The sequence below is a fragment of the Octopus bimaculoides genome, chromosome 21 (assembly GCF_001194135.2).
Source record: "Octopus bimaculoides isolate UCB-OBI-ISO-001 chromosome 21, ASM119413v2, whole genome shotgun sequence".
Taxonomy (NCBI): Eukaryota; Metazoa; Mollusca; class Cephalopoda; order Octopoda; family Octopodidae; genus Octopus; species Octopus bimaculoides.
This window is the reverse complement of record NC_069001.1, coordinates 19,567,114-19,582,279: the sequence shown is the minus strand read 5'-3', so window position 1 is coordinate 19,582,279 and position 15,166 is coordinate 19,567,114. Positions and strand designations below refer to the sequence as shown.

General features: G+C 36.5%; 2 protein-coding genes across 9 annotated transcripts in view; one reads left to right on the top strand and one right to left on the bottom strand.

Annotated features, from left to right (window-relative positions):
• Positions 1-15,166, top strand: part of LOC106884493 (U3 small nucleolar RNA-associated protein 14 homolog A) — a 283,035-nt gene that overhangs the window by 171,950 nt on the left and 95,919 nt on the right. The gene's annotated exons all lie outside the window — the stretch shown is intronic.
• The window catches only part of LOC106877675 (uncharacterized), a 104,136-nt gene that overhangs the window by 60,289 nt on the left and 28,681 nt on the right, over positions 1-15,166 (bottom strand). For 5 of the 8 annotated variants that reach the window (XR_008266439.1, XM_052975333.1, XM_052975334.1 and 2 more), the window contains exons 2-5: positions 5,504-5,610; positions 4,775-4,883; positions 3,332-3,351; positions 2,604-2,726 (exon numbers count right to left, since the gene is read on the bottom strand). Coding sequence is in view for 7 of the 8 variants with exons in the window: in XM_052975333.1 (XP_052831293.1) it covers positions 2,604-2,726; positions 3,332-3,351; positions 4,775-4,883; positions 5,504-5,610 (359 nt within the window). In the remaining variant the exon portion in view is untranslated. The remainder of the gene's footprint in view (positions 1-2,603; positions 2,727-3,331; positions 3,352-4,774; positions 4,884-5,503; positions 5,611-15,166) is intronic. The other 3 variants (XM_052975337.1, XM_052975336.1, XM_052975332.1) reach the window with 2 other exon arrangements.

Here is a 15,166-nt window from a genome sequence, read left to right as displayed (position 1 = left end):
TATTAAATATTAAATAATTCATAATATATATAAATTAGTAAAATATAAAATATTTAGTTGTGTCTGGGGAGAGTCATTCTCTTTTAGTGCCTTATAATTCAACATACTCACTGGTAAAATTTCCATTCATTTACATATTTATTTTTCTAAAATTTTCATTGTGTCTTGCAATCTCTTCAATAGTTATTGAAAAGGTTGCAAGACGCAATGTAAATTTTAGAAAAATAAAAAAGAAATAAGTGGAAATTTTACCGGTGAGTGTGTTGAATTATAAGGCACTAAAAGAGAATGACTCTCCCAAGACACAACAGAACATGCTTCAACACACAAACTCACATAAAGAATCTTACAAACCAAATACAAAAACGAAATAAAATATTTACTTATACATAAAAATAGGGACGGGGGAACTGAGGGTATTATGTGGCCATGAGGGGTGGGCAGTGGTTCAAAAAGTTTGAGAACCACTGATCTACATCCACTGGGTTCCCTCTGGCCAGATGATCAACAAAGAGTACATTGTGTAGGTTCTGAAGGAGTTCAGGAAGAGATTTTATTGGAAAAGGCCAGAGCACCTGCACTAGGACAATGCATCAGTCCACAATTTCATCCTAGTAACCAACAACTTGACAAGGATGAACATCAAAACTGTTGTCCACCCTCCCTGCAGTCCAGACTTTGCTCCCAATGACTTTTGTTGTTCACTAAGATAAAGGAAAAGCTAAAGAAGAAGGTGAAGGAAGTTGTAACAAGGATAACATCTTCATTTTGGCGGACTTCCATGGAGCCTTCATGAAGTGCTGGAGTGCTAAAACAAAAGTCAGAGGATCGTACTTTGAAAAGAGATTAGAATTTTGTGCTTCTTAGAAATTAATAAATGTCTCTCCTGAAAATGTCTCAAAACTTCTGGTATGTGCTTTGTCTATTACATTTTAGCAATGCATGTATATATATTATATATTAGCAGTGCTTGTATATATGATATTATTAGCAATTCATGTGTTGTAGATGATGGTATCAATAAACTGTGCTTACTGCCTTGCGCTTGTGAAAAATCTAGTGCAGCATTTCACAACAGGGTCTGTATTTATTATTTTCTCGATTCAGTCAGAATGAAAAAACAAACTGTTTTTTCCCCCTTTTTCTTATGGAGGGCTTTTGTGTGTTTTTGATAACTTTAACTGTTGGCAAAATTTGCTATGGAAGAGGCAAAGTCAACTTTCATCTATCCAAGGTCAATAAAATAAAGTACCAGTCTGGAGACAATGTAATCAACTACTCCTTTCCATCAGATTTCTGGCTTTGGACTATGTTAGAAACAATCATCATCATCATCAAAGAGAGGCTGACAGGTTAGGCTGTCAGACAAAATACTTTGCAGCATTTTGTTACATTCTGATTTTTCCAAATCCTACCAAGGTTGATTTTGTATTCCATAATGAGTCAAATCAGTCAGCCAGTCAGGGTGTTAAACTAATGGGTTATACCAGTGCAAATTCAAATCCTGCCTGCAATGATATAATTTTAAACGTTGGGTAGCCATGTATTTTCTCTACAGCAAGACAATCCTACCCCTGCTTGTTTCTGGCATAAAATCACCTCTACACCCTCTCTTTTCTTGTTCTTTCCTGTTTTACAGGTTACTTGGCAAACTCATAAGTGCCAGTAGCACAGTAAAAGCACCCAGCACACACTGTAAAATGGTTGGTATTATGAAGGGTATCAAATCATAGAAACCATACCAAAGCTGACATTTGTGGTTCCAGATCTGGTCAAATCACCCAATCCATGCCAGCATGGAAAACAGATATTGAATGATGATGATGATAAAATTGCAACATTTTCTATAGTCTAGTTGTCTAGCACACCTTAATGACAACATATCGCTCTTGGATATGCAACATCATCATCATCATCATCATCGTTTAACGTCCGCTTTCCATGCTAGCATGGGTTGGACGATTTGACTGAGGACTGGTGAAACCGGATGGCAACACCAGGCTCCAGTCTGATTTGGCAGAGTTTCTACAGCTGGATGCCCTTCCTAACGCCAACCACTCAGAGAGTGTAGTGGGTGCTTTTACGTGTCACCCGCACGAAAATGGCCACGCTCGAAATGGTGTCTTTTATGTGCCACCCGCACAAGCCAGTCCAGGGGCACTGGCAACGATCTCGCTCGAAAATCCTACAGGAGCCAGTCAGGCGGTACTGGCAACGGCCACGCTCAAAATGGTGCATCTCATGTGCCACCCGCACAAGAACCAGTCCAGGGGCACTGGCAACGATCTTACTTGGCTTGCCGGGTCTTCTCACGCACAGCACATTTCCAAAGGTCTCGGTCAGTAGTCATCGCCTCGGTGAGGCCCAATGTACGAAGGTCTTGCCTCACCACCTCAGCCCAGGTCTTCCTGGGCCTACCCCTTCCACGGGTTCCCTCAACTGTTAGGGTGTGGCACTTTTTCACGCAGCTATCCTCCTCCATTCTCACCACATGTCCATACCAACGCAATCGTCTCTCTTGCACGCCACAACTGATGCTTCTAATGTTCAGCTTACCATGAATAATATAAAGAGTTGAAAATGAAGTCATTTTTGCCACTTACCGTTCTTCCATTTCCATCTTCTTGCCATTGAGCACCACATTAAGGGTGTTAACATGGGCTGGTGGAATGGTGATCTGCTTCTGTTGTATTGGAAGTAGGAATGTCGCAGAATTGTAACAGCTGCTTTACCGAGAGTCAGAAAGTAGGTAAATCTGTATCATCAGTGAGTAAAAAGAATGAAGGTGGGAAGTCATTCAGGAGAAGAAGTATAAGTGAAGAAAGCCGAAATGTTGAGGAAGAAGATGATGGGAAGTAAAAGAATTGGCAAACAGGCGAGTCAGAGAGGAGAGTAAATGAGAAAAATTGATAAAAGGAAAGAGAGAGAGAGTGCAAGAGAGAAATAGAGAGAGGAGAAGAAGAAAAAGAGAGAGAATAAAAAAAAAGATAACTAAGTTTGTTCTCACTTTCTATTCACTAATTAAGTTGAAGAGTGCTGCAAATTTATACATTTTACAATAAATGCCAGAAACCAGGAGTAAAAATAAATAGTAATAGTTTTAGTAGTAGTAGTGGTGGTGGTAACACAGTAAGAGTAATAATGGCAGTTTTAGTTGCACAGTAGTATTAGTATCAGTAGTGGTAGTAGTAGTAGTAGTAGTAGTATCAGTAGTAGTAGTAGTAGTAGTAGTAGTAGTAGCAGCAGCAGCAGCAGCAGCAACAGCATCACCACTATCATAAAAATTGATGTTAACAACAGCAGTTGCAATAGAGAAAGTAGTAATACTTACCCATTTGTTTCACTGAAGCACTACAATATAAACAACAATATACAGTTATTGCATGGAACTTGAAGTTAACAAACAACACCTCTATCATTTCTTCTCTTACCATCATCATTGTTGTTATAAGCCAATGATAGATCCTATTTGCAGGGCAACAGTCTGCTATCAAAATCTCCATCATCCTACAAAATGCACAACCCGTTTTAAAATTTGTCCACCATTTTCCCTGTGTTGTAAAAGGTAACTAAATAGGCTGGCAACAAGAAGGGGAGCTGACCATAAAACACTGCTTCAGAAAACCCATCCCAACCCACCACAATATGGGGAAGTGGATTGTAAAATGATGGCAATGAAGGTGATAATAGAAGTTGACAATAGCAACATTGGCATTACTAACAATAGACACACCAACACTGACAACAATATTCACAATAGCAATGATAACATTTGTGATAGTAACAATAGTACTGACAATAATCACATCATGTAAGTACCAACAACAGTGACAATAGAAACAACAATAGTGACTACAGCATCCCCAATAGTGAAAGTATCATTTACGCTAGCAACATAAGCATCAATAACAGCACCAGCAGCAGTGAAAGCAGATCAACATTATAGAAGGATAGGTTGTATTCCATCTAATGTGACTCTACTCAGAAGGCTATAATATCATTTGACAGGAACATGGTATAAAGAAATACATGGAACAAGGTGGTAACTTTAAATGTCTTTAATGCCAGCCACACATATATATACACAAGCTGAATGATAAATGGAAGTGGTTGGTGGACATTTATTCATATATCTACATGCATCTACGTGGGTTGTATGCTTGCTGTTAACCTTAGTGAGGAAGCTCATGAACAGGGATATGTTAGAACCAGTGCAGTGTCGTTGGTGCTGTGTAGAGATATTGTTGACAACGTTGGTGAGAGATATGATGGTGGTGACGAAAATGGAGGTTGCTATAATATGGTCAGTGGTTAGACGAGGAGGAGGTGAGTTTTTATAGCAAACAGTAGGCTCAAATGGAGTTTAGAACAGACTATCTCATGATTTATTTGGAGGTTGCAATTGGTTAGGTTTCATATTGGTGTGCGATAGAGTAAGAGACAAATTGCACCAATACCAACCAATCAGAGTGTCAGACACAACGGGGTCCAAAACATCACCCAAAGGTTAGCTGTTACCTGCTACGTTCGTATGTATGGATATATAATAGAGAGAGGAAGTTCACTAGAGTTCGCTACAACATAATGCTGTTACTGTGAATTTGCAAAACAAGCAGGGTATATTTGAAGTATTTGTTGCTGATAAAGACATTTATTGGTTCCTTCTGATTTTGGATTTTATTTCAGAGTACAGTAGAGAGAAATATTCCCCCTCCCCTACTTTGTATTTATCAATATGAAATGGAAGTAAGTTTGTTTTGTTTTTGCTTTTTACCTTGTTTTGTCCAGAATGCAGGTCAATGTCCTTCGTTGGGTAACAGTCCTTATTCACCACAGCTTTGTAATGTCTGGAATATATTGGGTTTTTGCCCACACTGGAACATCTGGAGTAACAATTAGATCAAAGTTGAGTAGTTTGTACAATTTGATGTTAAGTTGGTAGAACATTTATTTTTGGGAAAAGTGAAGAATTGAAATGGTTAGCCCTGATCCAGCAAGCCTGCTACATACATAATTGGCTAAATGATAAGATGTGATCCATAGAACTATTATTTCTGATACACCATACTTCTTGCCGTGTACATTCCAACATGCAGTGGTTAACCATAGTGGGGGTGTGAACAATCTAGTCAATTTTTTAGTATTGTTGTTTATCTCCTGATCGGTCTTGATCAAGCACAGACTTATGATCAAAATGTCTTGAGAAACAATGTATTTAGGGTGACATAATCCACTGTTTTTTCTTTGTTTTTTTTAGGTAGTAGAGTATTATTTGAGGGAGATTTGGCTGTTATTTCTAGAAAGTAAAGTGAGTTATCCTTTAGTATTGTGTAGTATGGTGTGATGCAGTGTAGCATGGTGTGGTGTAGTGTGGTAATACTGACATAACAAGATGTATAACCTTCGTTCAGGGTGCTGAGATAAATTACAGAGAAGAAATGTCTTAAAATTTACAAATCAGTAAAACAAAACATATTTAATAAGAAAAACAAGAGAAACTTACTTGGATGCTGAAACTTCATAAGAGAGACTGGTTGAGGGACAGAGGGAAATATCAGAAATATTCTCACTTCTTTGACATTGCTTCCATTGTTGATAGACAGTGGGGAGCTGCAAGAAGTTTTGATAACAAATAAATGAAAACATGACATCACCACACACACACATGCACAGAACCTTGTTCATTAAGCACACTGAACATGAATTACCATGCAAAGTCTACAGAGATCTCAATTGATATTAAACTGAGAGAGGGTGACAGTCAGACAGACAGAGAAAGAAACAGATGGATAGAAGGATGGATAGGCAGAGAGACAAACAGATGGATGGACAGACAACCAGCCATAACAAATTAATAACATCTATATACCTAGGATGTAAAAGTTCTGTCAGATGGGCTCTAACTTATTGGTAGAAAAGCTTCTTTTGACTATCACTAGTCAGAAATCGTGAAGTGGCACAAACTCGTGATTTTAGAATGTTTTAAATGTGTATATTCTCCTGATGGAAACAGTTTTTTTCACATCTCTATTCATCAATTAAAAAATTCATTGGAAACAGTTGTAGTAAATGAACCATTATCTATCTTTTGCTATTTATTTATTATTCATCTTATTCAGAACCAGCTATTAGCATGGATCCAGAGTCTATTAAGTAGAGTACAATTGGTGCAGTGTATGTCCCTAGATACAACCTTGAGATCCATAATATACTAAGTCAAGTGTAGTTAATCATATATACCACTAAAATAATAATCTGTCTAAATGTTAGTATGTGGGTATTTGTTCCTATTCTTTTGTAATATACACAATTCCCTTTCTATATGTATATGTATTTGTGTGTGTGTGTGTGTGTGTGTGTGTGTGTGTGTGTATGTATGTGTGCATGTGTTTGTATATATGTGTGTGTGCATGTGTTTGTATATATGTGTGTGTGTGTGTGTATATATATATATATATATGTATATATATATGTGTGTGTATATATATATATATGTATATATGTGTGTGTGTATATATATGTATAAGTATGTATTTATATATGTATATGTGTGTATATATATGTATTTGTATATATATGTGCATGTGTGTATATATATATATATATGTATGTGTGTGTGTGTGTGTGTGTGTGTGTGTGTGTATATATATATGTGTGTATATGTATATATAGGAGAGTATTGTAATTCACTTGAAGCATTTTAGTATTGTTTGTAATTAATAACAAAGAGTAATAATGTGATTTTTGAATGGCACAACAATGGACTATAATAACTTGTGTCTGATATATTTCGGAATATCAAAAATTCCTTCTTCGGATATCCCTAGGGTTTGATCGAGTCACTGCTACAATCGATTTTCCAACGGCAGTTTTCTTTTCTTTTTCCCCTTTTTTTTTCTTTCCCTGGAAGTTTCTCTGCACTGATCTCATGAAGCCCCTTCCAGAATTCCTTGTGAGAAGTGCATGAGGGTGGCCATGTCTCAGGCTCATGTGTGCTGGCACATCCATAGCGCTGCTTCTAAATTATGTATTATACATGCAGTTTCCTCTTTTTTCTCTCACCCCCGCTTTTTAAAAAATAAATAATACATGAGCATGTCATAAAAAAACCATGCATAAGAAAATATAATATTACATATTACATTGAAGGAGGTGGTGCATATGTAAAAACAATAAATTTTTTAAATTTCGAAACCAAAAAAACAAAAAACAAATAAAAGATTAATTAAAATTTAAAAATTAACAGAAAAAATAGATAGGTAAAAAAAAAAAAAAGGTATGACAAAAATTAAAGGATAAATAAAAGGGTCCTAAAGACAGTAGAAAGTAATATATATTACTGATGAAAATTTTAGAGAAAGAAAAGGCCAAAGTTACAAACCCAAGATCAATATACATATATTTTTGCTTTTTGCATTTTGTACTTTTTTCTGTTGCCCATTTCCCCCTTCTTTGTTCATATGCATTTTATATATTTTTGTTGTCTTGGTTTCTTACAAGAGAACTTGAAGTGAGATTCAAAACCAAATCAACAAATTGCCAAGTTAAAATCATGGTTTAATAATAGGTTTTTTTCATGTGATTGGCAGAGTTTTAGACCAAACATCATGTGATAGATCATTCTAGAAGCCTCCAGAATATTCTCCTAACAAAGCATATAAATAGGCATGATTTGAGTGCCAAAAATTTTGTTTGTGGCCATCCACAGCTAAGCTAACCACATATTCATTTTGCTGCTTTTAAGTTATCATGGATCCTACTCAACCTAGACATGCCACTATTGTTCAATGACATGAACCCAGTATTTTCTTCTGTCTTGGCAACTTAATTACAAAGCCTTTTTAAGCAACTATTTACTACATAATATTCTTTCCGGTGTGTAAAATTTGTTACAGCAATTTCTAATTCATGATCAACATGAAAATTATTTGTATGGTAAAATAAAATTCTGTTATTTGCTGATGGGTGTTGCATTCATTATATACAGCCTGGTTCCAACTTGACTACCAGCATCTCATATCTTTGATCTTCATCAATCATAGCAACCATCTACTACATTTTGTGACATTCTCATTAGACCTCACATTAAGATCATTGATGTCATTTTTTAAAACAAACACAAAAAAAGATGACAAGGATGGAGACAGAGATGTGAGTGAGAGATGTTCCCCTGGCTCGACAAACCACCAAAGTAACAAAGATGAAATTATGAGTGAGAGACCTGACAGGGAAGGAGATACCAGCAATAATGGCCCCACCACCACAAATGTGAACAACTGAGGTAAAGAAAGGGTTAAAAAAGGAAGAAAAAAGGAAAGCAAAAGCTTCTTAAAACAAACAGGAACAAAAAATGATAACAGAAAAAAAGAAAAAGAAAAAAAGAACAGCTTTCAGGAAAAACAACCGATGAGAAAAATAAGCTAGACTGAGCATACATGAAGGTACCAATTGTTAAAAAGAAAAAAACATTGGGACAAGGGACACCCATACAAGGGAGACCCATACAAGGGAGACCCAGACAAGAGAGGCCTGTGTGTGCTGTCTCTTTGTACCAATAGAAATGGTACAAAGAGAGAGCAAACACAGGTGTGTAACTTTTACCTTCGTGTTGTCTACTGGCATGGAGATGATGATACACACTGCCATCTCACACACCCAAAACTGTTTCATAGCAACAGCAGCATGAGACAGGAGGAAAATTTCCCTTCAAAGGGATCAAGTAATAAACTGTTGTGGTGGAAGCTGAACATCCCGAGAATGGACAGTTCAGAATTGTATAAATATGCAAGCATGCCAGGAGCTGTGCTTTGGCAGCTGGAAGACATACCACCGCAAGGGAATCACTGGAGGTGCAGGAAGTCAGAATTGAACTGGAGAAGTTGGAAGAGTAAGAGCTGATCTAGAAGGAGCGGTCAAGTTTCAGGCTGACCCCTCCAGAAGAAGTAACCAACAAAACAAAAAGGAGGACAGTAGTTTACAGAACACTGTCCACAAACAGTAAGAAAATTGAAGTAGCTACAGAAGCTACAAAGAAATGTCTGGAAGAAGTAAAGAGTGTTGCAACATTCTACACTAGAAGATACAGCACAGTGGAGGTGAGGTTTGTCACCGAACAAGAGGCAATAAATCACTCCACTGTGACACTGAGGTCGCAAGAATAAATACTCTTGCCAACCTACGGCAGAAAAAGAGTCGCAAGAATTAGGATAGGCAGAGTGCCACCAGGAATTGAAGAAGTGTGACTGGTGGCAGCCGTGATGCATGGAACCCACGAAGACACAAAGTGGCAAGAAGAAAATGAATTGGGGGGGGGGGTTATGGCCTGGAAATGGTCATCCAGGTCACCCAGCAAGACCTGAATGAAATAGCAGAAGAGGTGTTGCTGCCTGAAGACATAAAGTTGAGAGTGGTGGTAGAAGGGAGCCCTCCAACATGCTACCATCACAGAGAAAAAGGGCACATCGAAATAAAATGCTCCCAAATAAACAATGAAACCGAACAAAACCAGCATGAACAAAGCTGGAGTACCGAAATGACAAACCCAGTCCAGGAGAAGTGTATGGCTGACACAGAAGAAGAGGGATTTACAGAAGTATCCAAAAGAAGGAGAAAGGAAATAGTAAATACATCCCTGAAAAGCCCAAAAAAGAAAAGGAAGAATAGTAAAACAGAAGACATTGTACAGCAAACACACAATGCACAAGACACACTCACACAGCATATATCACCACCAGTAACACCAACAAAACAAAAAAGGAAACTGCCCCAGATAGTCTGAGTTCATCATGTAAACAAACAGCCACAGACAGGCATAACACACAGTCCCTTAAAAGGTCCCATAAAAACAGAGCACTTCTTGTAACGTACACAAAAAGTACAGCAATTGAAAAATCACCAAGTTCAAATCGGGGATTAGAGTGAAATTGCCAGCTGAGGAATATATAGAAAACACTAAATGTATATTAATAAAGAAGGAAAGATATGCTAAATTAAAGGAATAGTTCGGGACAAACATAGACCCATTAAGAGTGGAGGTGGTATATGATGACCTACCTATTGTTGTGAACTATGGACAAGTTGAAACCGTATATAAACTGGTAAAATGGAAGTAAGTTTTTAATATTTTTGGAGAGACTACACACATGATACTATGAAAGAAAAAAAAAGATATACAAACTTTAATAAAGAACAGTTGAATGGTACTGCTCGAGAGTGGCGTTCGAATAGCCATTGCACCTTCATTTATTTATAATCTATTTTCATTCATCTGTTTCATGTTTTTTGTCCCCACTTGTATCATTCTGTCTGTCCTTGTACCATCCCCTCTGTGTTCGGGCCTGTGTGCCCAATAAAGAAATAACATTGTCGTATACACAGCCATTTATTAGACAGGGAGTCATAGAAGCTAAAAGAAGAGATATCGTGGATTACATGTTGGTGATTTGACAGTTGGTGAATGAATAAACCAGAAGTCCGTAACCACAATAAAATATCAAAACGTAAAGAAAGACCCCAAAAGGGAAAAACTTGTGCGCTATCTGCACCGAAACAAAAATATGCAAATGTAGTGTGCCTTACTTCCATCTACCGGGCTGGTAGATGCAGTCATAAGTTACGCAACAATCTTTTTTATGCATAGTGCAAAAAATTGTGCAGCAAATGACCTGGTTACATTAGTTTCAGAGTTAGAGCCATCATCAGTAACATAGAAGACTACCACAGCAAATGGATCCAAGGTGGTCATCATTGTCAGCAGCACAAGTGTCATATCAATACTCTTCCTAAATATTAGAGTGGTGTTACAACTCAGTAACAGAACCAAAATTACCTTCCTGAGAAATTTTGTAGCATGCAAATACTCAGTGAAATGCATCTAAAACCTGATATTATAGATGCAGAAATACACGTACTAAAGTATGTTGTATCACAAACCAACGGAAAAAACAGTCGTGGTGGAGTTGCAATGTACAGCCACGAAGACCTCACACCCCAGACCCTTTCGTCATACTTAAACTTGGTGTGTGACACTAATTGTACATATATGACAACTCAAGATAGTTATATGTACTACTTATCACCCAGCAGATCATGCAGGCCTGTTCGAAGACTGCGTTACAAAAATAGAACTCTTAACCAAACTAGAACAACACATCTTATGGGAGACTTTAACCTGCCCAACAAAGGATGGTCTGAGGGCCTTTTTCTTCTTGGGAATGACACGGTGCAAACAAAGACAAGTGGAATCTCTGCTCAACCTCATCTACATGTTATACATACAAACCAAAGTTACAATATACTCGATCTTTGCTTCACAAACAATATGGATCTCATCCATAATATGAAAGTGACACCAATACTAGTCTCAGATCACGATATTATAGAGCTGATCATATATGGAACAAGTTTATTAACCATCTATTAATTTCACACTGTGTGATGACCAAAGTTGGGGAACAATAATCAAGACAGCTTCTGAAAGTTCTAAGAATCCATCTGATCAGCCTCTTGCATTTCATTGCCAACTTAGTAAAATGCACATGGAAGGCTGCATCACTACAAATGTCAATATTTAAGTCACCCACTGAATGAGAAAGAGAGACAATTTCAAGAAAGTGAGAATATTTCTCAATGAATTTTTGTACCAGGAGAGAAAGTAACTCTGATTTTCATTTCAAAAGCAAGGAGCAACTGTGTATAGGTGTTTCTCCTTCAACAAGCATCATTAGCACAGTATTGTCCTTCTTGTCTATGAATCAAAGGTAGATATTTCGCATATAGAAAAAGAGTTGAGAAAATTCATGACCAACAATTCTTTGCATAAAAATTTGTTAATCAATTACAGGATTTCTACTTTTGGAAGAATTTAAAACTCAACAATAAATAGTAACTCAACATCCTAAATAATGAAATATTCATCAGTTTTATAATATAATGCTTTCTTGTGGCAGTACAGCCATAAACTGTAGTAACTCACTATGCCTAATCAAGGTCTATGGACTGAGCCATAGAAAATTAAGTGCAATTTGTAACAAGAAAACTACACCTGTAATAGATTAGGAGTGAGTAACAGTTTTTAAACTATTTGAGAGATAACATCCCAACATGGTTGGTAATTAATCTAAATAACAATATTTACATTATCATTTCAGATAAGAACTCTGCATGAGGTATAATGCTCGATAACTCACTCTCTCACACAGGAGCCTACAGACACAGGGATATACATTCATAGACACAGACACACTTAGAGGTATAGTTATGCACGCACACACAGTTATAAATGCACATGTACACACACACACACAAAACTAAACATTCATGACATGCACTAAATGTAGGCCAACAAGAAAGGAATTGTATTGAAATGACAACTGAGTTGAATACAGTGCAGCAATCATAGGGAAATCATTTGAAAGACACAGCAATCCTCTACCATTCACATATATACAAGTGAATAGATAGATACATGAAAAAATGTACACATACATGCAGATATATACACATACCATACACAAACACATGTAGATCTAATTAAAGTTCTTTCAAGAAATTTGACCTAAAAGGTCAAAGCAATTAAACCTACAAGGAAAATTAATTTTATCTCATGACCTCAGGTCAGTGATTGTTCTGAAATTTAGCAACCACAATTGCCTAGAACATCTTTTATCATAGGTCTATATTATGAGAGTAAACCTAGGGTTAAAACATCAACTTAACTCACCATGTAATGATTCAAATTTTAACTATTTAACCCCAATATATTACTAATACAGGCTAACTATTTTGGATCCAACAATCTGTAATCCCATCTCATTAGTTGATTTGGACATTATTTTAGCTAGCCTAATTTCAAATTGTCTAAGTTACTGAGCCAACTTAGCACAGCTATTTTTGATGTGCCACTGGTAGAATGAATTATCATTAGTAGAAATTAGTAGAATTATTTTTCCTGATGGTATTAAGTAAAAATAAACAAATGCATTTCAAAGAGTAGAAATAATTAACAGTAACTAATTTAAGAAGAGGCAATAAACAAGCCCTTGTAGTTTAACAGGTAACAATAACATTATTACTTAGCAAGAGGCAGTGACCATTGGCCTTTGCAGATCCTCTGGTATGGCCTCTTGAATTTTCTGCTTAAACTGTTGCAAGTTGACATCAACAGAAAAGATATGAGCAGAGAAGGTGTTCCAGAAGGCCAATGTTCTAGAAGGAAAGACTGGGCATAGTGATTAGTGTAGGGATTAATGGAATTAGATATAGATGATAAGAGTAAAGAGGAGTTGGGAGTGGTAGAGTTGCATTATACCAGCCATCTTTGATGAGCTGAGATCATTATAGTAGCAGTGAAAAAGCTAAAGAGAAAAGACAGCACATCTGTGTGCTAAAAGCTGGAATAGTCTGAGAAACTTTATGCTAAGTTAAGTGACTTGTCACTGAATGCAGTCTAAAATATCTGTGTGTAGCAGCAGCAACTTCCCAGATATGGGAGCAATACTCCATTGTGTATCTCATCTGAGCTTTGTAGTGGATTAGTAATTGCTGGAGGATGAACCCTTGAAAAGATGAACAAATCGTTGATAGGCAGTCCTCACTCTGTTAAGAATGTGCATGTTCTTCTATGTCTCAAATTGGTTCTAGTAATATTTAATATTATAATTAGTCCATTTATGTAGCTAACTTTAAAGGTAAGATGGTAAGGAAGAAGAAGTATTCATATACACTTAACTAATCTAGAATCACCATCTATAAGGTGATACTTTTTCAGACTATTAGCATATTGTATCTCTGCATCACAAGAGGTGACAAAATGGATTGGTATCATTCAACCATAAAAACATCACCTCAAAAAAATCCTGTCCAACCCATGTCTGCATAGAAAAACAAGTATAAAAACAGTGACAATGATGATGATGATGAGTACATCTCAACTAGTTTTATCTAGGAATAAGACATCAAATGTCTTATAATATAATATAATATCACCTGACTAGAATCAAACTAAAACCGTAAGATAACTGTTATCCACTAAAAGACTGATAAATATACTACACCTAACTCTGAAATAAATATTCTGAGTTCAAACCTTGTCTGGTACAATGTACACATCCAGGAATAAGGTATCAAGTGATGAGTGATGAACCAACCAGTCAAAACATTGTCAAGGTGTAAATGTTAAAATCAAAAATACATCTCTAAATCTGAGGTTAATAGTTTGAAAAATTAAAGTCATCTTAATAATAATAATTCATTAGAGATTTTTGACCACCATTTTTGATAAAATAAAATCTCTAACATAGAACAATACAACATTCTGCTCAAATCATTAATGATTTGAGGGAGTTTTTTTTTTTGTATCACATTTTTAAAATGGCAAAATTGATAAAATGTTGGATAGAATGCCTTGCAGTACTGTTTCAAGTCTCTGCACTCTGAATTCAAATCCTGCAGGGGTCAACTTCCATTCTTTTGGTGTTGATAAAAAAGTGAAGACAGGAAACCTGCATTCATAGGCAACTATCAGTTTTCCGCATAAAAACCTTACCCAAGCCTGCACACACAGATGCAATAAATGGCCAACCCTGAACAATGGATGGTCCTATCAAATCATATTTTATAAAAAAGGCATTGCTAGTAACAGGTTGTTGTTGGTAGTAGTGGGGTCCGCAACTCCAGATGAATTCATAGGGGCATATGTTGGGCACTTTTCTTTATAAGCCAATCAGAGCTCATTTTTCTTTAAGTCTCTTCCAAAGAAGAAGTTGACGACAAATTTACCTTAATACTTGACTGGTACTTTATTCATTCATTACAAAGAATAAAAGCAAAGTTGGTCTTGACTGGGTTCTGAGAATCTAGCAAGCTGAAATGAAAGGCCAGCAATTTTGACTGGTACTTTATTTAATTGACCGTGAAGTGAGATCTAGAATGAATATCATCTTATTTCATTTATTTCATCTCTACTTTTTTTGGTTAAACTAAAGCGTTTGACCCAAGCAAAAAACAAAAGAAAAATAGTGTAATCGGTGTAAAACAACTTGCTCTAAATGGATATGAAAAAATAAAGCGTGCTCGCGAAAGGGGGGGGGGGAGGACTCGGAAAATTCACATCGTGAATGTTCCGAGAGGTATCAAAACTTTCATTTTGAATTCTCGTTCTATTCCA